Raw genomic sequence first — 25,565 nt, 5'->3', positions numbered from 1 at the left:
AAGAGCAAATAGAAAGTTGTTTTTTTTTTTAAACAAAGATCAAGTAATTAAATATAATCATTTACATTCATGCCAACAATAACAACATTAATGAATTCATCTGAAATCACAATTCATGCAGCAAGATACAAACGCTGTCAGAAATCACATAAGCGTCACTCTGAGCAGCAAAACTGTGAACTTCACCGGTGTCAGGCGCCAGTCTAAACACTGGGGAACAAGAAGACTGGCGAGATGTATACATTTATAGAAAGAAATCTTTCTTTTCAGTTTGTGAGGATGCTACAGAGGCTAAGAGAAACAGCAATTCATGTCAGGCAGAGCAAAAAAAAAAAAAACTCCTTCTGCCTCCAGAACACTGTCAATCACAAGCGAGATGTTCTGAGGGTTTGAGGCCAACCTAAATTTGACTCTATTTAGGTTAGAAAAACTCATTCTGAAAGTCAAGCACAAGGTGACATTGTTATTCTGAAAATCCCGTTTGGATTTAATGAGTGCCCGGTCTGTTTGGCAAACTGTACTTAAGGGCAAGAGAGAGAGAGAGAGAGAGAGAGAGAGAGAGAGAGAGAGAGAGAGAGAGAGAGAGAGAGAGAAAAGGTATTTGCTTTTCCTCCCAAACAAGAGATTGGAGGGCCACTGAAAGCAGAATGAATCAGAGGTGTGTGCAGATAGGCAATAAACAGTGTCCTCACATACAAAAGCTCTTATTCATTTTTCCAGCAGATCCGGACGGCGGTTGAAAAAGCGTCTGGAGCCGGTAATTCCCTCGGCAGCCTGTGATTTAGAGCGGCCTCCCTCATCAACCCCCCTGCGAGTCGGCTCCGGCTCCTTTTCTCTTACGCCCAAATCCTGCTCCGTCTCTCCGCTCCGTTAAAGGTTAAAAACTAATGCACGGAAGGAATAATGAATGCCTATGGCTTCAAAGGGCAAGACAACATATTCTTATGACAGGGTTTCTCACAAGAGTTTATTATCGGCTTATTGATTTACATATGCACTTTGTGTGGGGGACCTTTCAAAGGCTGCCTCTGGTATGCTCATCATCTGCTGGAAAAATAAAAAAGCCATTGTGTGCGGGGAAACAAAATACCGGGTTGAAAATGAGAGAAAAACTAATTGTGAGATTTCTGTCCTCCGGGCTGGCACATGAACAAAAGCACACTGACACATCACACTGCTGCTGACAGCCGGTACAAGTTCACAGTTTGTTATCCTGAAGTTGACAGAAACAGAGAGAGAGAGAGAGAGAGAGAGGAATGCTGGTGGGAATGCAGAAATGTTAGCAATGCTAAAACCAACGCTATCTAACTTTAGCTATTTGCCAGGGCACCTGCTTTGCACTAATGAGACTGTGATTTCACATTTTTCAGCTTTCAAAAGAGAGTTGTTTTTATAGCCTTGTTCCTGATAATTAGTATCGGTAAAACACGCACATCTATCACACCTTTGGACCCACCGCAACCTATTACATCTGAGGTGATTTATTTAGCACATAACTTCGTGTATTTGCTTCTTTTGATTTCGCATACGTGCATATCACACATTCTTTTAGTCCTATTAGTTGTGTCAGAAATATTCATTCCTTCAGGACAAATTCAATTTTGAAACTTAATTAGCTAATTAATGTATTAACTAGCTAACATTATGGAGGGAATTCATTAAAAAGACGCACCGCATTTGTAGAAGGCATTTCAGTGCAAAACTCTTCATTCTTTCTATGAACACGATTTTATTTAGTATGCATTTTATAAAGATGGAGAACATAATTGTAACCAGGCATGCGCAATTTCTACATGTTACCGAGCCAATTTAGGTGCATGGATCAAGTAAAGTGCATCAAATTGTGGTAGTCTGCTGCATTTTGGGACTGTAAGGTGGCGAATTGTGCTCAGAACATATTTTGTGGGGTATTTGGACTGTTACCCAATTAGGTGAACTGGAGGCTAAAACAAAGCCGACAGCTAGTGCAAATCTGCCATAATATAAATATAAATACGCTACTATTCAGCAATTCATTTTTAGTGAATTCCCTTCTTGATGTTGCTCGCTCTCCAAATGAACTTTTTTTTTTCTTCTTAAACTAAGATAGCAGCTGCTAGAGTCTAAAAGCGCTAACTCGAGCAGGGTGGAGTTTGAATTAGGTGGTAGAGAAGAGAGAAACCGTGACGGCGGGGAGCAGGGTACTTACAGCAATGCTGTGTCCGAAGCCGGAGCCGGGCTGGGGACTAGCAGCGCTAATGTAGTTGCCCACGCCGGAGTCCTGGCTGGTGGGGCCGTACAGGTCAGCCACTGGCCCGGGGCTGCTGGCTCCAGGAAAGGCTCCAGGCCGGGGCGGGTTGGTGCCTGCCGGAGAAGTGGCCGTGCCAACAGTGATGTGAGCAGGGTTGCTAGTCAGGACTGCTGGTGTGTAGTTTGACTAACAAGCTTAGCAAAAGCATGCAGTATAAGCACAAAATGTCATATTTTGAAAGGAAGTCTGTGTGTATGTTTATAGCCTGGGGTGTTTTAGGAATAACGGCCTAATGTGTTCTCATCTAAAAGAAACTAGTCACAAACTGCACATAGACATACACACACATCGCACACAACAAACTAGTCAGCTCTACTTGAAGCTAGCGACTGCTGCAGCAATATATCTCATCATTCATGCAGATGAAAGAGCGTGCCGGACGCGTATCGCCCGCATTCACATGGCATGCGTACTACTCAAGTAGGTTTTAGGCAAGCGTAGAGAGCTGGACTGCTGTGTGATGGAGATCTATCTGATTTTTTCCCCCTCTGGGGGCATCTGTGATGTTTAAAAGTGCGAGTCGCTTGCAGGTTCCTTTCATTATCATAACCTCACCCCTCTCGTACACTCCCTTTCCCCCAATCTCATATCAAGTGCTCTACGCCGAATCTCCGTCAAATTTGACTGCCGGTTCTCCAGTCCCTTTCTGAAAATTGCATGGGGGACTTTGACACAACACCCCCTATCTAATCAACACCTGTCATTGAGAAAGTGGTCTCTTTTTTTAAATATATAAAATATATACAGCAGTGATTATCTGGCAGTTAGCGTCAGGGGGCTATCAGCCTAGCAGCTGCCTGGAAACCAGGAAATTGCTGAGGGTGTCTTGGGTAAAAACGTTGAAGACTGAATCATGGAGTTTCCTCTCCACTTTCAATAAAACTACATTTGGGTCTGAAAGCAGAAACCGTTGAAGATAATGCCTAAGAGCTGAAATTAAACACTCGCCAAGCGCAAAATTTTGGCTTTGGTGAGTAAATAAAATGTTGCTGGGTAACTTTATTAAAAAATGCAACAAAACAGTTCATGTTGAATTGGAAGAATGGGTGGTTCAAATCAAACATGCTGTGATATGTGTGTCTTCTAGCAACAGAAGTTTATCAACTGTGCTTAAAGTTCTTTAACATTGCTTACATCGTCTCTAGAACTAAGGTTCAACAACACAAGACAAATCTACAGGAAATGATGTCGTCATTTTTTTTTCAAGTCAGATGCAGTTTCAACAAGAAACTTAGAATGACAAACAAATATGAAAGGACAAACAGCTGTTTATTCATTGTCAAAAGTACTAATAAAAAAAACAACACAGCCACAGCGTGTCATGGTCATGGTCGGTAAGAAATATTTAGGGTGGGTAAAATTAATTAAAGATTAAGGACAGCACTAAAACTACTGAAAATATTTTTGTTAATTGAAATAAAATAAAGATAAAATATTGGGTAACTTTAACTAACTGAAATGAGTTTAACATGAAGCACAAAAATTACTAACTGGAAAAATAAAATAAAAAAAATAAACCTGAAGAAATTAAGGCTAAAATAAAAATAAATAAAAAGCTATATAGCTATAAAAAAATCTAACTAAAATTAAAATGAAAACTGCTTATAAAAAATATAATAATTCAAAATAATATATAATATAATAATAATGAATAATATTATATAAATAGAATAATACTGAAATAACACTGCATGGCAGACTCTGGCAGTAAAGTTTGTTTGCCGAAGTTAAAACCTCTAAACACAAATCCACAGAGCAGAAATAGTAAGAAATGTGTGAAAGGAGCAAGGGGCTGGAGGGGTTTTTTTGGGGGGGAATTACAATTAGACTATAATTTTATCAGCCCACTTGAGCCATGGCTGCTGTCATTCGCAGATGACCCCTCCATTTCATTGCTGTTGAGAGGCGAATTAAGGCAAATAAAAACAAATGCATGCATTAAATTAAATGAAGGCACTCAGAAACTTTGAGGCCCCTTGCCGTGCCACGCTCATTTTTCTCCTACACACAGCCCTCTGTGACACTTCCATTAATAAGCGAATATTAAATCAAGTTCCTCCACAGGCGGAGGCCTTCAGATCAGCACCCATTGAAGAGAGAGTCTATTACTGCAGCAGCCTCCAAAAAACTCAGGAGGGTAAAAGATATCTGTACGAATGGAATATTAGCCCGGAGAGAACGGGTTGGAGAGCAAATATGTTAGATGGGGGCAATATGCCGCCGTGGGTAAACTGAACGAAGCAGACTCACACAATCTGTCTGCTTTTCACATAAATGAGGACACAGACAACAGGAGAGGTGAGCGGCTCTACAGTCAGAGCTCTCACTTCTAAATGCCAGCGTATCAAAATAGCGTCAGCTACTTCTAGGGATGATGGGGAAGCGTGTATCATCCGCTACTAGATTTGAGTGGAAGGGAAGATGGCTGTCACTAGTGTACCACCTGTCTGCAACTACACCACTGTAATTGTAAAATATGAGGCATAATTAAGCAAGGGAGAACAAAGTGACCAAATAAATACAACAGTCTCGGAAAAGAAATGGGTGAAAAGGGCACAAATAATTTTAGACTTGATTTAAAATTTAAATAATAAAATAATCTTCAAAAGAAAATATACGTACTTCAGAAGCCAAACATATTTTAAAAATAGGATTTTAATAATAATAATTTAGATTAAATATAAGATTATTTTCAGAGAGTATTTCCTGAATTTATTTATTTATTATTACTAATATTTTAGGCATTAGGCCGTGTGTCCGAAATATTTTTTCCACACGCCTGGCGTATGTTTTCAATTGTTTTCAATGGGAGCGCCGCGTTTTTTAAACGCCTTTAGCGTAGCGAGGTGCTGAGCGTTTTTTTTCACGCTGAAGCGCCGAGCGCACAGCGTTTTTTACTGGCTGCCGAGAGTTGAAAACTCTTCAACTTTGGATAAAGCGCAGCACTCATTACTGTCAGTTTTTACCCAGCCGTCCAATCACAATGGAGGAGGGGCGGGACTAATACCACACCGACCAACTGTCACAGATCAACCAGCAGAGCAAACTGAACAAAAATGAAAAATACATTTTTGGTATGAAACAAATTATCTGCGAAATCAGTTACAAGTAAACTGTGCTGTGGATATTCTGTATCATAGCAACGAAACGTCTCAACGGAAAAAAACGCTTTCTAGCGCCCAAAGCATGGAGTTTTCAGCAGAGCGTCTGCCGCTTTCAGCTGGATGAAAACGCTTTGGTGGACACACGGCCTAAACTTTTTCAATTAAGATAATACTAATAAACAATTGGCCACAAATACTCTATTATTATTATTATTATTGGAAAACAAAACAAAAATACTGATTTTCTAGGTGATTTTTTAGGTGATTTAGGTTATCAATATGTCAGGAATCCAGCAAAGTATCAAAGCCTCTTAAAACAGCAGGGAGTCAAAAAACTACATAGATCACAGGTTCTCCTTGATGTTAACTCATCTTGAAATTGTTCCCGGAAAGATCTGGATCACGAATCCAGATCACCAAATCACAAATAAACCCTTCTAATATAAGAGGGGTGAAACCAGCACACTGTAAGTGACAGCCATGGTTAGCATCACATCCTGGGGTATGACTGGCTTCTGTACTCCCAATAGCCCTCCGCTAATAAGACACAGTGATTCGCTGTCTTTTTTAGCCATCAATGGGGATGTGCTCATTAACAGAACAAGAAATTGTTTTTGTAGCTCAATACTTTGAAACTAATTCATACACATTATTAGCAACTATTATTGATTTATTTTAAAACTCCCCATTATGTGCAATGTGTATCTAAAAGCATGCGATCATTTGAAGAAAGGGAAAGCGTTGTTATAGGTCATTAGACATCTTGGAAGTTCCTCACAAGGTTGAAAGAGATGCAGAACATTAAAATCAACAACCGCCAATGCCGTCACCATTCCTTGGCATTCCATAACTGGGATCTGAACCATAAACACTCTGGTTGCTGGCGTGGATGTCTAATCCACACATGCCTCAATGTCTGCAAGACAGTTTACTAGTCATTACCATGGCATTTGACAGTACTTATTTCTTAAGACGCGTCTCGTTTGCTGCCAAGAGCTCAAGACCACCGTCCTTTGAACTATAGGCTACTTCATATATAAAGTGGAGCACTACTGTTTTAAAGAGGACCGAACGTCAGTTCAGTGGTGCACTACCATAAAGCATTACAAAATATGACAAGAACTCTTCCCTTTAAATATGCTGTCAAAACAAGACTTTTTTTTTTCCAACCATGCTACACACACTTCTCATTTTCACTCATTAGTTGATGTAATTCTACATACAGTGGCCAAAAAAGTATTTGAACACTTTAAAATGTCAGAACTTATTTGCATGACAAAAAACAGCAAACCAAGTATCCTCTACAATCAAATTATCCTATTATTTTTTCTTGGTAAATCAGAAAACATTTGAAAAGCAGAATGGTACATTAAAACCTAACAAACTTATTTTTTCTGCAATATTTTGCATAGAAAGTGTGCCCGTGTTATTATTTACAGTAAATAACACTTGGTTTGGTATTTTGTATGCAATGACATTCGTTCATTTTAAAGTGTCAGTTCACTTTAAAAAAAAAAAAACGTTTGCTGATAATTTACACACCCCCATGTCATCCAAGATGACATCCATCGAAAAGAAATTAAGGTTTTTGATGAAAACATCCCATTTTCTCCATATAATACACTTCATTGGGAACCAAATGGTTGAAGGTCCAAATGAGAGTTTCAGTGCAGCTTCAAAGGGCTTTAAATGACACCAGACGATGAATAAGGGTCTTTTAGGACCCTTCGAGTCATGACTCGAAAAAAGATTTGTTCATTTTGATGAACGAGTTTGAACAGGAGAGTCAGAAACGATCATCACAGAACAGAGCAAGGCGAGCATTTATGCTTATAAGACTTAAACTTTTTTATTTATTTTTTAAATGACCGATCGTTTCGCTAGATAAGACGCTTATTCATCGCCTGTTGTCGTTTAAAGCCCTTTGAAGCTGCACTGAAACTCTCATTTGGACCTTGAACCATTTGGTTCCCAACGAAGTCCATTATAAGGAGAAAATACTGGAATGTTTTCATCAAAAACTTTAATTTCTTTTCGACTGAAGAAAGAAAGACATGGACATCTTGGATGACATGGGGGTGAGTAAATTATCAGCAAAAGTATTTTTTTTTTTTAAACGTGAACTACTCCTTTAAAGGGATAGTTTACACATAAATATAAATCTGTCATCAATTACTCATTCTCGCACAGCTCCAAACCTGCATGACATCTTTGGCAGAAAACAAAAAGATGATGCATACAATAAAAAAGGATCTAAAATGACACCAAAAGACAAAATTTTAGTACAATACATCATCTTTTGTGTTCTACAGAAAAAAAGTCACACTGGTTTGGAACGACATGATGGTGAATAAATGATCTCTCTTTTCAAGTGTCCAAATACATTTCGGAGCCACTGTACTGTATACGTGAACAAACACAATGAATACAGAACGAAAACGTATGCAAATAAAGGGATGCATTAACAATTTATCTCCATATGTGATACTCTGTCCAAGTGCGACAACTAAGCGATAAAATCAGCTTCCAACAAATGGCTTGTCATTTTACTCTCAAGTACATGAAGTTGGATGTTTAGATATCATTTATCACATGCCAGCAGGCTGACAGTTAAGCGGTTTGGAGCCAGTGGGTGTGTAATACATATATACGTGCCTGAGTATGTACTGCACAAGATATGAACACATTAATTGCACAGGGATTGAGACCGCAGCCAAATCCCGCTTTCCCGGATATATCTCCACAGTACATACGCATACGTGCTCATGTATATACACCACCTCAAATCCACCGGCAAAATGACAATGCGACGACACTAAGCCAACTGCAAGGATGCACAAAACCCTCGCTTTCCCTTCTCATCTGTCCACCCCTCTCTCGTTTTAATGAATGGCAGGGTGATGAATAAACGGCATGAATCAAATCAATCATTGAATGAAGGAGAGGCGGGTACACACCTGGGCTCTTATATTGATCCGGGCTGGCCAGGTGCTGGAGAGGGGAGTTGCAGGCTGATGTGGCATGCTCGCTTTGCAGCAGCTGAGCCGCCTGGGGGCCCAGGGAGCCATAGTCCGCAAAGGAGAAGGGGGGCCCCCGTTGGTCGCTTGGCGAGGAATAGAAACCGTAATCGGGGAAGCCTGGGAGATACAGTACAGGGGAGGAGGAGGAAGGGAGGAGGATGAGGGCTGGGACTCCATCATTGGGGGAAATAGGACTTTGCATAGTAATGTTATGAAGCAATGTTTACTATCTGACTTGCATGGTTCAGGTACAATGCAGCGTGGAAGATAGATAGATAGATAGATAGATAGATAGATAGATAGATAGATAGATAGATAGATAGATAGATAGATAGATAGATAGATAGATAGATAGATAGATAGATAGATAGATGATAGATGATAGATAGATAGATAGATAGATAGATAGATAGATAGATAGATAGATAGATAGATAGATAGATAGATAGATAGATAGATAGATAGATAGATAGAGATAGATAGATAGATAGATAGATAGATAGATAGATAGATAGATAGATAGATAGATAGATAGATAGATGATAGATGATAGATAGATAGATAGATAGATAGATAGATAGATAGAGATAGATAGATAGATAGATAGATAGATAGATAGATAGATAGATAGATAGATAGATAGATAGATAGATAGATAGATAGATAGATAGATAGATAGATAGATAGATAGATAGATAGATAGATAGATAGATAGATAGGTGAGTTTGTAAAGCCACGTCTCGCTGTTTCCCCTGTGTGTGTGTGTGTGAATGTGTGAAGACTAACTGGCCGCCACTGTATTACACTACTATAAACACTTGTGTTTGCTGCAGACGGAGGTACTGACACGCTAGTGTATGGAAGTCATGGTTTTAAAAACTTTTGATGGGTGATTACATAAAAACTGACTGACCTTAATAGTTTGAAATGCTAATTTGCATTTCAGCATCCACAAATAACAAGCAGGAAAATAACTAGAATACCACTGTCAACACACTCGTAACTTAACCGCAAATTATGTTGCGTAATGTCATCCTCTTTAAAAACATCAGAATTATAATTGTGAATAACTTTTCTTTTATTTTTTGAAAGTATTTACAAATCATTGTTAAAATCTATGTTATTTGTTTTATTTTATTGTGCTCGAGTGCAGGTGTGTGTCAATTTATTATGCAAATACTGCAAGTGAAAAGATGCTTTACATATTACATTGGCATTGGAAAGTTTTTGGACAGTCACATACAAATGTATGAATGTCATTGCATTAGATATCGCATATATTTAACCTAAAAACAACTCAAATGTTTTCCAAAATATATCTGTGAGGTTTTATTATGTTTAATATAAATAAATATTTGGAAACATTCTAGTGAATAAAACAAAATTCACTAGATTTTTGTGTCCATATCATGCCACTTTGTTAGTACTGGTCAAAAGTTTGGAAACATAACTGTTTTTAATGTTTTCGAAAGAAGCCTTTTATGCTTACTAAGTTCGCATTTATTTGATCAAAAACACAGAAAAATAACCCATTCATATTTTGAAATATTATTACAATTTAAAATAAAGGTTTTCTATTTTAATACACTTTAAAATATAATTAATTTCTGTGATGCAAAGCTGACTTTTCAGCATCATTACTCCAGTCTTCAATGTCACATGATCCTTCAGAAATCATTATAAAATACTGAGATGGAATCAGAGTTGGAAACAGTTTGTTGCTCAATATTTTTTTAATACCTGTGATATGTTTTTTTCAGGATTCTCTGATGAATAAAGTTTTTTTTTTTTGTTAAAAGAACAGCATTACCATTAAACATTTGGATTTACTGAAAGAAATGAATACTCTTAGTCAGCAAGGATGTGTTAAATCGATAAAAAGTGATAGTTAAGATTTATGTTGCTAGAAAGATTTCTGTTTTGAATAAATGCTGTTCTTTTTCATCAACAAATTCTGAAAAAAAGTAACCCAGGTAAAAAATTTAAGCAGCACAACTGTTTCCAACATTATACAATAACTGAGCATTAATCAGTATATTAGATTGATTTCTGAAGGATCATGTGATACTGAATACTGGAGTAATGATGATTACAAAATTTAGCTTTGCATCACATATATTTTAAAGTAGCCTATATTAAAATAGAAAACCATTATTTTAAATTGTAATAATATTTGACAATATTACTGTTTTTTTCTGTAGTTTATAAAAATGAAGGCTTGATGAGCAAAAACATAAAAAATATAAATGTTTCCAAACTTTACACACACAAATGTTTCTTGTTTTATCATCATTTGATACAAAAAAAACAAACAACTACAGTATTACATAATCGAGCTCAAGTCTGTCACAATGTCTGTGTGAAAAGCCAAGTAGACCATCTGAAAATGATCCATAGCGGATGGTGTGTAATTAAGCTGACCCCATCCTGCACTGCCTGCTGTTGTTACAGACGTGGAGCTGTGAACTTGGGGGAAGGTGTTAAAGAGAGGGAACTCACAAAACTTCAGTGTACCTGTGCTGTTTACAAATAGTCATCAATATAGCTCCTCTGCTAGGGTTTTATATCAGACAACTTATCAGCCCAGAGAACGCCTCATTAGATCAGCCTTGGTGAGGCACTATATTCGATTCTTCTTCCTTTTCCTCTGCCTTAATTAGTTTCAGAGGATCCCAGATACACCCAGCAGAACAAATGAGGTCCATGCCAGCCTACATTTAAGAAGAGTTTAGGGAGGGATAAAGAAATATAAATAAAAGAAATGAGAAAACAAAAGGAACGTTGATTCTCTGACAGGACTGTAGCCGTAGACTTCTTCCAATCACTCATTAAATTCACATCAGCCCAAACCTTGAGTCTGCTCTAATGCCAGCTGCGTTTTTGGTACGCTTTTTTTTGTTTTTGTAACAACTCGCTAAACCACTTATTATAATGTAATTTTTTGGTCTTCACAACCAGTTGATTTTGTTAAATGTAGATACATTTTTAACCATTAAGTTTATTAAAAAAGCAACATTTTGAACAAAAAGCTGAGAAAATTGTGTTTGTCAAAAACTACTACGTGGATAAGCAATGCTTGGTAACGCTTCCTTTTACAGTACAGTACTTACAGTGTACTTAAATAGAAAGTACTGGCTAATATAAGGTAAGTACATGGAACAGGGGTAGGTTCAGGGTTAGAACTAGTTATTACCCAGTAATTGTAGTTACTAAAATAAGTACATAGTATTTACATGGGTAACTGGACTGTAAAAGGAAGCGTTACCCAATGCTTCTATCGCTTGTTTCTGCTTCTTCTTCACCTGTGTTTGATCTATTAATGTACTCTTTCAGGAGAAGCGTAGCTCCCTCTACCGTTTAACAATGAAAACACAAAGAGCTGGAAAATTCTGTCATTGGCAGGGAAGTGCTGTCTCATAAAAGACATAAATTTCAGTCAATAGCAGGGAAAAAGTTAAATTTATACATACAATTTCGTTATATTTGGTTTATGCATTCATCAAATACTTTTAGTATTAAAAAAAGTCAAAAACTATGACTAAAACAATTTCAAATTCATACTGGTGTGAAACTACAGCTAATTCGCAAGTTTGGTTATTCCATAAACTCATATTACTAACAGATGCATATAGACAAATATAAAAACATACCCATAAACATATTAAGTAGGATGAGGCGCATCAAAGTAAAGTCCGTATAGAGATATGGTTTTAAGGACTCTGGTGCGCAAAAACCCCAAACCTGAACCCCTATTGGTGGCATTTGAGAGGAATCAAATCCCTGCAACCCGAGGAGCGGAAGCTGTCAGGAAGGATTAACTTCCCATTAACGCCAATGGTTTTGAAATTAAATTTTCAACAAGCACATACAGGTGTGGAGTTTGCTGTCCACACATTTTTGGCTTTGTAATGTACCTTTCTCAGGCGTCTTTCCAAGAAAAGATTAAATGAAATAGTGTTAAAAAAAATTCCTGTTTTTCTATTCTGTTTCAGGGACTGCCAAAAGAGAACAGTGAAATTCACAGGCACAACTACTGAAAAAAAAAAAAATGCTTACGATCAGTAAACAGAAACGAGCACGAAAATCCCCATCCTGCCAGTACCTACACTCTCAAATCACACATGCATCCAGACGTTCAAGCCCTCTCCCGCTAACTGCGCACAAACGAAGGAAATGCCTGAGGTATGCTCAGAATCTTCAAGTGTTTCGGCTTCTCGGGGAGGAGGGGAAAGCCCACTCCAGCGCGCACATCTTTAATCATTTAAGGAAAGCAACCAAAAATGCACTTAGGCTGAATCCATTTTTGATGGGCCTCTCTAATAGATGGGCGTCCTTGAGGTTCAAAGGGAACCCTGGACTAGGGATGGGACGATAACCGGTTTCACTATAAACCGTGATAAAATGTACTGACGGTTAGTATTATCGATTAAAATTTAATTATCATTAAAACCGTGTTTGATTATCGCGATTTTAATAACTCACTGAATCCTGTCGGCCAGTCTGACGCAGGCGCGCAGCGCGCAATATTTTTTTAAATTACTATTCGAGAAGGAATGGCGGAAGGCAGTGACCGTGCTCAGGAGGTTTTTCAGCCTTTTAAGAGGACCAAATCTGAGGTGTGGTCATATTTTGGGTTTTACAAAAGTCCTGAGGGAAACTTGATCGAGGATGGTCACCTTGTCTGCCGAACAAAAAGTCACTACAATAGAAACACTTCAAATCTGCCGAGTCGTCTTGTGTGATCATCACCCGAACGCAAGGCAAGTTAACTTTGACCTCAATACCAAAACTACGTCTGGGAAACAATTGGGCACGAAATGTTGTTTTGAGTTGAAACATTTTAAGTCACTCACTTGAAATAGACGTCAAGCTTCCGCCAAGAAAAGTTCGTAGCAAGTGGATTTGAGCCAAAGACGAACGAACAACTTCAAACAAGACTATTATTAAGAGTGATATTTTAAGGGATAGTAAAGTATAGATACATCACGTATTAAACCGATTTTATTTTTTACCACATAATTACGGGGACATATTGAATTGATAATGAGATTAGCTAATGTTTTAAATCTTACCTGTTTATGAATTCATTTTGTAAAACAATCGTCCAGACAAGATATATCACACCAATATTATCAAACTCTGTAAACAATAAATCAACTCTGATTTCATTTTTGCAATACAATCAAAAACCGGAGACGCAAGACGGCAAGTTGTATTTGAATGAAACAAGAGCGCGTGTCCGTTGTGATATGGATGTGCGCTGTGTAATAATGCGTTGCTATTGACGACGGGCATTATAAAGAAGCAAATGCCATAGAATAGAATCTTGCTTAAAAAACTGCATAGAGAGACTTGTTTTATTTGATGTTTGTTGATTTTCAATTATAAAATGAAATGTTTTCAGTGTGAGCATCAGTTCTTTTTGAGCACTTTCATAAATTTTTAACAAAAACCGTGATAATATTGATAATCACGATTATTTTGGACACTATAATCGTGATATGAAATTTTCATACCGTCCCATCCCTACCCTGGACGCGCCTCTTAATTAGACAAGCTGCCATTCCGTCCTGTTTCCCCTCATCCTCCTAATTAGATCTTTAACAACAAACAAATGAAGACCTTTTACAGGCGCGTGAGGCATGGCCCGCCTCGTCCCCGCCAAAAGGGGGGGTTCAGAGACGTCCTTTTTGTCTAACACTCCCCGGCCCCGGCATGTGCAACAATGGCAGAGTCCTGCCGCAATCTGCATAAATATTCTGCCTAATTTCCGCGGAGCGGGAACGGCGGGGCGCAAAATACAGCATTACCGCACGTACAACAAACACACCTGGTTTCTTTGTTAGCACTGACATAGAAAATTAGACCTGAAAAGCTGTTCGTTTTAATGCTGTGGCAGGAAAGGTCTTATCTAATAACGGCCTGCAGAAATTACGTTTATTATCCAGGTAGATCACGTCCAATGACAGTGCTATCTGAAGCAGAAACACGGAATAAAACGCAGTTAAAAACCGCCCATTTACTGTCTATAGAGAAAGCCATCTGGCAGAATAGGGCTGCTTGATTACCTTCGTCTCTCTCTGAGCGCATGCAAATGATTCACTTTGACCAAGTGGAAGTGAAAAAAGAAAAAAAAGTGGAGCTAAATTAAACACTGCCTTTTTTAAACATCAAAAGTTGCCACAATAATGGCTCCTCTGTGATGTTCCACGGTTTTGTATGCTGCCAATCAGACGGAGAATAGCACTCGGGATGTTTTATGCCTCTGTGAATAACTCGGGGATGAACGAGGACGCAGGGTGTGAGTTTTGTGTGCGTCTATGTGTGTTCTTCCATTAATAGGCACTGTGAACGCTTCCTTTAACTGCAGCCCCACAGTTGAACTGCACGGAAAGCTTAATATCTTCTCTTCTGCTTCCACAAAAACAAATACCGAACTGTGTTGTTTATCACGGGCCTCTCCCCTTCACTCAAAGAGAAATCTAATTACTCTATAATGGCAGGTTTGGGGGGGGGGAGTGTGTGCATCGTTGACAGGTGATAGATGTGTAAACTCACTTCCCCCGACTTGATGAATTGTGGTATAGAAATGTGAAGCGCTCGTTCACGGTGGGTGTACGACAGCGCCTCGTCTATTCATCATTTCGCCTCTACGAGCCGCACGGAGGCCCGCAAACACACTCCGAGGTCGTGTCTGAACAGCTGGGAGTAGGTCATCCAGATGTGCCTTTGTCTGGGCAACATCTGTACTGAGCCCAGACCCCCCAGCAAGGGGAGGGACGGGGGGGCTGACATGGGAGCGAGCTCGGAATGGATGCACTCTGGAAGGTTGTCAACCGCACCATTACGAAGCCCATCTGTGTGCTTCAGAGCTGTTGCTGAGATGAAAGCACTGGTTGCTTTTTACTCCCCCCTCTACCACTGCAGCTTTGTGTTGTTATACATAATATCTGTCAGAGCAGCATCAAGCAACAGATACATAAATACATGAATACGTAAATAAGAGGCCCCTTTATCAGCTGTTTAATGAACAGAGAGTGGCAATTTGTCACCGCTGCAGGCACCAACACAGCACTGGATGGTCTTTTCTTCTAGCCGCATTATAAAGTAAAGGCCACACCGAGTGACAGCCAGTGCAAGATTAAGACACGAGCAAGATCCGTATGATGCTCGAAAATAATTTTTTTAAATATATTCTGTTTAACACTAACAGTGAGGGAGTCATAAGTAAGGAATTAAAGTTTGACAGCATTAAAAGGTGAGGTGGCTCATTTATGGTTAAACCAAGCGGCAACATTCTAATCTGAAAGATGAAGCCTACCCGGAAGTGCGATAAACTGCAATACATCTCAAATCCGCTAGAGGCCGGTCCCAAAAGGGAGCAAATATCCATAGACGTCATGTTATAATGTCCGTTTTCACAGGATAAATTCATATGTTTACAGGTCGGTCCCATGGACTTTTATTGTAATCTACAATATGTTCCGCGTGCCTGACAACTGTGAGGGGGGTGAATTTTTTTCTAACTTGTTAGTTTAGATCATATTTAGATATAAAACGTATGACAAATAAGGGCGGTTAACTTTGATTGACAGCTCATAACGGGCTGCGCCGAGTGAATTTGATGTCTCGGCCATGATCTGACACAACACATCATACCACCTCTGTATCCTTTCTGAAACTTTTGTATTTTCCAAGATTTTCCAGTATGGCGCCGCCCATACCCCCCATAAAGAGCCTCAAACCCGTTCTTCGGGGAGTCTATGGGTGACGTCACAAACGCTTTGTCCATATTTTTTACAGTCTATGGGTTAAACACATCAAACTGAGACTTTCTGTCCTGAATTACTCCTTATTTGTCAAAATAGACAGTCATTGGGAATACTAGCCCTCGGGATGGTACGACTGTGCCTCAGGCAGTCATCTTTCCTTGTACACAAACATCTACTTGGCTAACATGTTTTTTGGGGGCAAATCATGCATAGGTCTGCTTGTATTTATCTGTAAGGATATCTGTAAAGTATCAGAAATGTTAATCACAGAAAAGCTGAAATCTGTCAACATCTTACATCATAAACAGTAGAATCAAGTATCATAAAAAATACACCGACACAAATCAAAACAAAATCACACCAATATCCCCCCCCAAAAATGAAGCAAAAATATAAACAAAATGCAAAACTAAATCTAAAAGCAACAAATTTAATGAAATAAATAAAAGAATAACTACAAAAAACTAAACAAAAAGCAAAATTGAAAGCAAAACAAAAAGTGAGCAAAAAAAAGAAAAAAAAAAGAAAAGCCACAGCTCAGCTTCTACCTGTTTGTTTTTGTCTGCAAACCCATTGCTTTCTGCTTGATCTAGATCTTGAGAGTAATCTTATTTAACTAATTGACTCCTAACTTCCACCTTCATTGAGGATTTTTGGTCAGTACAAACGAGTCAAGGTCATTCTTGAGATGAGCCCCGTGTTTCACTGAGACACTGAAATTCTGTTCGTCCAGCAGAAAAGTCTTAGTAAAACTAAAATGTGTTTGCAATGCAATTTAACATTGTTGCTCTGCTACTGAAGCTGGTGAAAAAACCTCAACGTGGATCAGGCTCAGCGCAGTCAGTACGGCTCACACCTGACCTGTCAGCAGTCTATTACCACAATTAGCCTGCTGATGTTAGCGAAATACTGCCATTTACAGAGTCTTTTCATTGGGGGGAGGGATGGAAAAGCTGACATTTCGCAATGTGACTTTCAAACACTTCTTTAAAAAAAAGCTCAAGGACTGCGGCCTGCCTTGGAAATAGCATTTCACACAATCATCTACTCCAGGCAGAAATGTCAGTCGCAGAGAGGGAATCCGTACACTCGAACAAAAACACAGACTGTCGTTCTATAAAAAGCACTGACCCTGCAATTCCATACTCAGAGACATTATGTTTTATCTCTCTGTCTCTCAATCTCTCTCCACTCGAATAAAGCCGGTAGCACTCTTCCTCTCAAACAAATCCTCTACCGGGTGTCAATAAACTTGTCAAATGTTTCTCCAAATTAGCTTTCGAAATTTCCGAACACTCACAATTAGCTACCTCATTTCCACCTGTGTCATTTTTAAAGAATTACAAGTGCCCTTCGCCGCCTCCACAGACAATCGATCTCCATTCAGAGATGGTCTTTTCTAGTCGTATATTTGAGTAATTATCATTACAACGTGTCCCTTCTAGCTAGAGAAGGCATGGCATAATTTGTCTGCAGATAATGTTAAGCCTTGAAAATAATGAAAAACCCTGTTTTGTGACTGCCGCTCACACCCCTGAGCATAGGTGGAGCGGGAAAGCGGACGGCTCACCGCGAGATGGTGAAAACATACATCTATCTTCATCAGGAGCGTGACAGACAAGTATGAAGTGCGTTTCATATTTGCAGCATGGGCGGCTGGCACCGTAGAGACGGGCTGGCCTAGATTGCACCTGTGGACACCACGGCGAGCGAGACAGACACAGCTGTAGTCCGGGGCCGGTCTGTCAAGATACCGCAGCTAATGGAGAGTGACACGGGTTTTCTGCGCCTCCCGCTTCTCTAACTCACACACGAGTGCACGCTTTCACCTCGCTGGAGAAAGAAGAACAGATGGAGGGAGAGGGAAAGGATGGAGGAACCTGAAAGAAGTCGGAGGGACGAGGACCCCGGTGGCCCTTTGTCCCAGGCCCAGGTGAGCCGAGGTGCTGAGGTTGTCAGGTCTCCGGTTCTGGGATGTGCTTTTGCGAGATGTGCGGTGTCAGATAACTTCTGTGAGTCATCTCTCTCCGTGTGCCAAAGAGCTAAGAGGAAGTGGGGCGGCGCTGCCAGAATGTTATTCGATAAACACCCGGTTCACTCTGACACATGCTGCAGGAGGTCTCAATAAGTCAGATATTGTTTTACACGCCTCCTCTGACAAGTATCTTCAAGCCGAAGGAGTGCAAATGAGAAAAAAGTACCTGCGATCCAAAACACTAAATGTAAAAAAGCAGAAGATCCGAAGAGAAGAGACGGTAGACATAATGCATTCTTTCCAAATACAAATTAACAGACATGTACTCAAATGTAGATCTAAGGTTTCTAACTCTAGAGAGGCATGCAGACACGTATAGGTCCAAGAAAATGAAGCAGAGAGAAATGGCAAAGAAAAGCAAAAAACAAAAACAAAATAATACTTGAGGTGGGTGGGGTAAAGAATGAGTGTTAAAAGATTAGTTCATCCAAAAACTACAAATTCTTCGTCATTTACTCACCCTCATGCTGTTCCCAGACTGTTAATGGGGACTGGAGCATTTAAGCTTTAAAAAAGGATGGAAAAGCACCAAAGTATCAAAAATGTGGACTGTGAATGAATCATCCTGTGAAATGGATCAACTCATTCATTGGAGGTTCACAAAACCAGGGTTACTTTCACACATTGAAACAAAGCTGAATTCAAATAAAATAGAAATATTAGATGACAAAAACAAACTAAAGGAAAATAAGAAATGTTTGACATTGACGGCATGCCTACAATAGTTTAAGGCACTGAAATTACTAAATGGAAGTAAATAAAAACTGGTAACACTTTAAAATAAGGTTCATTTATTAAACATTAGTTAATGTATTAACTAACATGATCTAACCATGAGCAATACATTTGTTACTGTTTTTGTTAATCTTTGTTAACATTAGTTAATACAAATCCAGCTGTTCATTGTTTGTTCATGTTAATTCACAGTGCATTAACTAATGTTAACAAGATTTTAATAAAGTATTAGTAAATGTGTAAAAAATTAACATTAACAAAGATTAACAAATGCTGTAGAAGTATTGTTCATTCTTAGTTAATGTTAACTAATGTAGTTAACTACTGAACCTTATTGTAAAGTGTTTCCTAAAAATTAAAACTGAAAAAAAAAGTAATAAAGATGATAAAAGAACATACAAAAATTGACTAAATATTAAACTAAAATGAAATCAAAATATTAATTTAAAAAGAAATTGTACTATTAATAATAGTATGTAAAAATACTGGACAAAACTCACATCTCTACTGATCTCAGTCCCTCTAATGAATGCATCAACGGCTGATGGCAAGATTTTCATAAGTAGAAACTGAAATTTGAGTCTATGTTTTACACATGCATCACTTTTAAGTCACCATACATTGTAATGGAAAAGCGTGAATTTCTTCTTTTTTATTCATCTGAAAAAAGAATCCGATTTTAAAAATAACAAGAGGGTGAATAAATAATAGTCTTTTTTTCTGAACTATCCCTTTAAGCACTGCAGGTTACACTATATAAGAAGGATGGAATGAAAATAATACTGATACACTGTAAAAAATGTTACTGCTATTTAATTGAAAAATTGTATTACACATTATTTTTGAGTAGTTAAGGCTGGATTTCTTTCATGGAATCTAGCTGAATAAATCATGTAAAATCCCCTTAATTAATATGTCAATGCTACAATGAATTTAATAGTTTTAGTGAAATATGCTTTTTTATTTTAAGTTGACACTCAAAAGTGTGTCAATTAGAGTGAATGGAAATAACCTTTTTATATTTGACTGAGTTACATTGCATTATTACAAGACTGCATGCTGCTAGCACAGCACATAACCAGTGTTGTGACTGCACTAGCATTATTAAAATGTTTTTGCTTGACGAACAAAGCAACCAATATTTGCAGTTATTCACAACCTTACTATAAGCCCTACTCTTCTGCACAATGGTAACGATCAAAACTTCAACACAACAAAAACTCTTTCAAATGTCAAACATATCTGAACATTAAACATTAACAGATGTTTCCCTTTACTCAAAACACACATACAATTACACTTCATTTCAATATTTCCTCTCCATTACCAGCCATGTGCAAAGCATGCTGGGAACTAACAATGGTGTCACTAAATAAAACCGCATAATTGAGCTAATTCTCTTAAAATAAATTAGTAACCCTTTATTCCTTAATTTTATCAGCTTAATCGGTTCCTAAATTCAAGCCTCAAAATTGTATTTCCTTAAAAAAAAAAATGCATCTCTTGGTTTTATTAGTGAAACATGTTCCAATATTTTCAATACAACACTGAACCACAATTTTCTTAAATAAATACACAATATTTTTAGACCCATGATTCATTATTTACAGTGTACCCAAGACAGAGAAATACATAAATAAGAGGATGAAGGACAAAGAACAAGGGAGAGGGGGGAGTACAGGAGCAAACCTTTCGCTGGAGTGTGACCAGAGGAGTGTGTGAAGAGAGGAAGTCAACTGGTGCAGTCTGTGACTTACACAGCACACGCTGGCTTTCAAGCAGGACCAAACCAAACAAGAGAGAAACAACAAAAACATGGCCATCGGCCCGGCATCCTACTACACACCAACACATCAACAGGGTTGGTTTGGGCGTTTTTATGATCGTGGAAATGCAAACGTTAGCATGCCACTTTCAAGTGCTAGATGAAATCTGGGGTGCGGACACATGCTGGTTCAGCAGTATGTACTGGCTTTAACAAACATACTGTAATAACTTTAAGTAAATGAATGGTATGTACATTTAACTATCGTAATCAGTTTAAAACGCTAAACCAATCTGAAAAGAAGCTCGTAATGAAAATGTTCCAAGACTCTAAAATAATATCTGCTGATCAGTCCTTACTAACTGAAGCGTAATGCTCTATCGCTACCAAGTGATGAACCGTTTCATGGGTCATACAGACACAGAGAGGCCAGGACGGCCCTGTCTATAAATAATGAAACCATTCAAATCACACACACCGTTTAGCCTAGCTAAAGTATGTGACTCATTCGTTTTATTACCTTACTGCCAACCAATAACCATAAGAAAGAAGCTGCTCCGGATGACTCAGATCAGGGGTTCTCAATCTTATTCGTTCAAAAGTTTGAGGTCAAGATGTTTTTTGAAAGAAGTTGTATATTTTTATTCAGCATTAAATTGATCAAAAGTGACAGAAATATTTTGTTACATTACAAATGTCTACAATTTCAAATAAATGCTTTACTTTAAAATGTCTATGTCAAAGGATATCAAAAAATGTATATCAGTTTCAACATTGATAATCATAAAAGATAGTATTACTTTACAATAAAGCTTACAGATTTGGCAAACGCTCCAGTGCCTATTTGCGTTCGCTCGTGTCTCAAATGTTTCTATTTACAACATGATTTTGAGCAATGTAGCCAATCACAGACATTTTTTTGCTCACTTGAAGGCAATGGCCAATCAGGGGTGTTTAAAGGGATAGTTCATTTTGAAATTAATATTTGGTATGTTTTAGCTTACCTAGGTGTCCTAGTTTCAATTTTGATGTTTTTAGGTCAAACCGTTCTTGTTTATCAGTAATATAATGCAAGTCTATGGTCACCACTTCTCTTTGCATGCTCTTTGAGGTGGTGACCATAGACCTGCATTATATTACTGACAGATAAGAACGGGTTGACCTAAAAATATCAAAATTGAAACTAATGCGGAAACAAAGACACCTACATTTTGGATGCCCTTGAGGTAAGCTAAAACATACCAAAAATCATTTCAAAGTGAACTATACCTTTAATTTAGTCAGAATCCAGAGTCACGAAACCTCTCATTAACAAAGTGTGGACAAGATGCAGGTAAAAGATTCATGGTGCAGTGCAGACGGAAATAGGCTCATTTTACAACTCCCCCAGAGTTAAACAGTTGAGTTTTACCGTTTTCAAATCCATTCAGCCGATTTTTTGATATTTAGAAGAATATTAGTAACCAGACAGTTTCTGATCTCACTGACTACAATAGTATATATTTTTTCCCCACTATGGAAGTCAATGAGACCAGAAACTATCTGTTTACTGATATTCTTCTAAATATCAGAAAATCGACTGAATGGATTCGAAAACGGTAAAACTCAACTGTTTAACTCTGAGGGAGTTGTAAAATGAACCTATTTCCAAAAAAAAAAAAAAAAAAAAAAGTGGAGTATCCCTTTAAGGAAAGTAAATGCTTACTAATAAATGAACAGAAAAATATTCAAATTTTAGTAATAATATATTTTTTTTCAATTCTATTCTAATCATTTAAGTTCAAGTAAATCAAGTAATGACTTGTAAATAATCTTAAATGTCTCACAGCACATTGCTATTCTTGTTATGGTGGAGCCATTTGCACTCTCACTAATTGATTTGATTCTGGAACCAGGCCTGTCTAGGTTGAGAAGAGAACCTCTGTTTTAAATATAATATTGCATCAAGCAGATGGAAGAAGAGCAACAGCCCTCGGGTGATTGACGGAGATTATGCAGCGATGAAGATGATCTGCAAGGGCCGCCTGCAACATCACCATTTTGCCAGAGAACTACGCAGAATAAAGTGCGACAGCTCGTCTGTCAGACTGGAGCCTCTGACTTTCACCGTACCCTTGCCGGCAGGTTTGCGCAGGAGTTAACTGACTGACAGTCGGCACGCAAACACATCTCATCCTCCGCCTAGCAGCAAATGTATGCACAGCAGGGGTGTATAAATTGTGCTGCGCAATGGAGATCAGTTGGGTAATAGATGATGAGGTTCTCGGAAAAGGTCATCCTTAAATGTCAGTGCTCTGTCTCAATGGCTTTCTCACTTCTGTCACAACGCAACCACAGAGCGACTCCATCAGTCACAAAAGAGTGCAACTGCGCCATCAGCTAGCCATGGGGGGTGGGAGGGTCTTAAGATAACTACACTGGCCTAATAAACTTGGTCCAGTGGGCCACGTCCTTACCTAATCACATTCCTCTCCAAAACCCACAGTATAATCCAAGCTTTCAATGTTCAAATGAATCTGAATTTCACAATGCGAGCCTCGAAACTATGATCATGAACTGTTTAAATGTCTCTAGAAGCCATCAGCTGAGAGTTATTTCTCATGTAGCTCTCGTTTTAAACTCGGAGCTCGCTCCAAACAAGCCTGGTATAATTCACACACATTAAACAGCAACGAGATGCAGAGAGCTATGTTTTTTCAGGCTAAGTTGGTTTCTTTAGCCGAGTGCTAATCAGAATCAAACACGTCTGATTGGGTGGAGAGGCATGACTGATTGGCTCACGCTCTGTCGACTGCGCTCCTTCAAACCGTGCGCTGAGCCACTTTTACGCCTGTCTGCCAATTACACCGGGGTGGATAGCTGTCTGCCGGAGAGCAGGTGTCAATGGTGCAAACTCGAGTATGTGCACGAGTCAAAATATGCAGAAAACGCATGTGCATCAGCAAAAAGGTGTGAACATACTATGTCAGTGCTTTCAATAACTTTTATTTTGTCAATTTTAACTGCATTTAGTATAAGCAACTTAATTAGAATATTAAACTTACACTGTCAACTTTGGAGGTGAGGCTGCAAATATATACAGTATATACATAATATATGTAATTTTAACAGAGCAAGGGAATTAATTTGTAGGAAAATCCGAAGTCACAGTTTTGCCATTTAGTTTATTATCCGTACTCACAGAATCTTAAATTGTTCCCTCGGTTTATCAAATTGTGCCCGCTGATTAATAAACTGTACCCAAGAATTTCCAACTTGTCCGCTCAGATTTGTAAACAGTACTTTCGGTTGTTCAATCTGTAACAACAAATTCATAATCCATGCCCACACTTTCGCAACCCGTTCCTACAGTTTAGCAAACTTTGCAGTAATATGGTGGTAAAATAATAATAATTCATAATTTTTCCTGGGTCAAAAATGGTCTCTGTTGGTGATGGACGAACACGGCCATTCACACACCCATCAAGTACCCTTCCCATATGAACTACGAGCCCAGTACTGACAATAAATCCAAATACATGCAAAGAAACAGTTTATAATGTTAACTTATATTCATTCATAAAATAAAAATAATCACCGTCAGGACAGGTTATAAAACAAAGTACTTAGAACTTTTTTATATATTAAAATCTGTACATTTAAATGTAAAAAGTCACTGAGTGTATGATTTCAAAAGTGAACAACAAAGTAACACATTACATACAGTAGATAAAAGTGCCAGGTCTATGATTTTGCATTTATACTTCAGGACTTAGTGCACAGATCATTTGACAGAGATTGTTTTGTTCCGTCCAATGCTACGGTTGTCTATCAGATTCAATCGCGTATTTAGGTATGGTTGTCATTCCAGAAACTTTGCAATGTGTAGTTATCCATCCCATCCCCACTATAGCCAAGAATTTAAGCATGCAGTTAAGACAGCTGTATTCAATTTAATAATACACAATAAAACAATATACAAAAAGATTTAGTTAACGAATCGGGAGATTGTTCTGTTCTTGTGTTGGTAGACTACAGATTCTTAAAATGAGGAACGGAAAACAAATCTTTGAAAAACTATGGGAACGGATTGCGAAAACCATGGGCACAGATTATGAATTTGTGGGTATGGATTGAACGAAAAAAAGAAAAAAAAAATACAGTTTACAAATCTAAATGCACGGTTTGGAAATTCATGGTATGGTTTATTAATCCGTCGGCATGATTTGTTAATCTGAGGGAACAATTTAAAAATGAGTAGGACTGGTTTTTCAAAAAAAAAAAATTCAAAACTATGACCACAGATTTGTGGGATTCGTTTTTTTTTTTCTCCCACAAATGACTTGCCGGACGGGCTCTGTAGTTTTTGGTCAAAGCATGGGGACTTAACTTAATGCTCAGCTTAATGTAAAATGCTAGTCTAATGAACTTGGATCCACACTTGAACTTGGATTCAACTTCAAAACAGTTCAACTTTTGAGTTAAACTTCTTACATTGTTTGAACAACTCTAAGTTGGTACAAAAAAATCCATAAGTTGAGTATACTCAAAGTCAAGCTGGTTACCTAGAGTTTTCTCAATTTCTGATTTTTTTTTTTTTAGTGTGTGAATGTGTATAAATAAACTTGACACCTGCTATGGAATGACTTTCTGATGGCCAATTAGCCAAGGCCATCATTTCCCATTGTGCTAAAGGCCAGACGTCAGCGAGAAGGCCGAGGGCTGTTCCTCCCTGCTGTTTATTTATTTAAGTATCCTTGCATCTTACAGACAAAGTCAGATTGATAGATTAAGCTATCCAGCCTCCGGATCAATAGTCACAGAGGAACGAAGAAGCGACTGGGAACTGTTTAATGTGCACACAC

The 25,565-nt window shown here is 38.3% G+C and overlaps 1 protein-coding gene across 13 annotated transcripts in view; it reads right to left on the bottom strand.

Moving 5' to 3' along the window:
• The window catches only part of msi2b (musashi RNA-binding protein 2b), a 269,238-nt gene that overhangs the window by 8,857 nt on the left and 234,816 nt on the right, over positions 1-25,565 (bottom strand). For 10 of the 13 annotated variants that reach the window (XM_089121137.1, XM_089121136.1, XM_089121138.1 and 7 more), the window contains 2 exons: positions 8,352-8,531; positions 2,189-2,343 (listed from right to left, as the gene is read on the bottom strand). In XM_089121137.1, the coding sequence (XP_088977263.1) occupies positions 2,189-2,343; positions 8,352-8,531 (335 nt within the window). The remainder of the gene's footprint in view (positions 1-2,188; positions 2,344-8,351; positions 8,532-25,565) is intronic. The other 3 variants (XM_089121144.1, XM_039671250.2, XM_089121143.1) reach the window with 1 other exon arrangement.

Source organism: Pimephales promelas, chromosome 16 (genome assembly GCF_988280905.1).
Source record: "Pimephales promelas chromosome 16, fPimPro1.hap1.1, whole genome shotgun sequence".
Lineage (NCBI taxonomy): Eukaryota > Metazoa > Chordata > Actinopteri > Cypriniformes > Leuciscidae > Pimephales > Pimephales promelas.
This window is presented reverse-complemented; position numbering and strand designations above follow the sequence as displayed.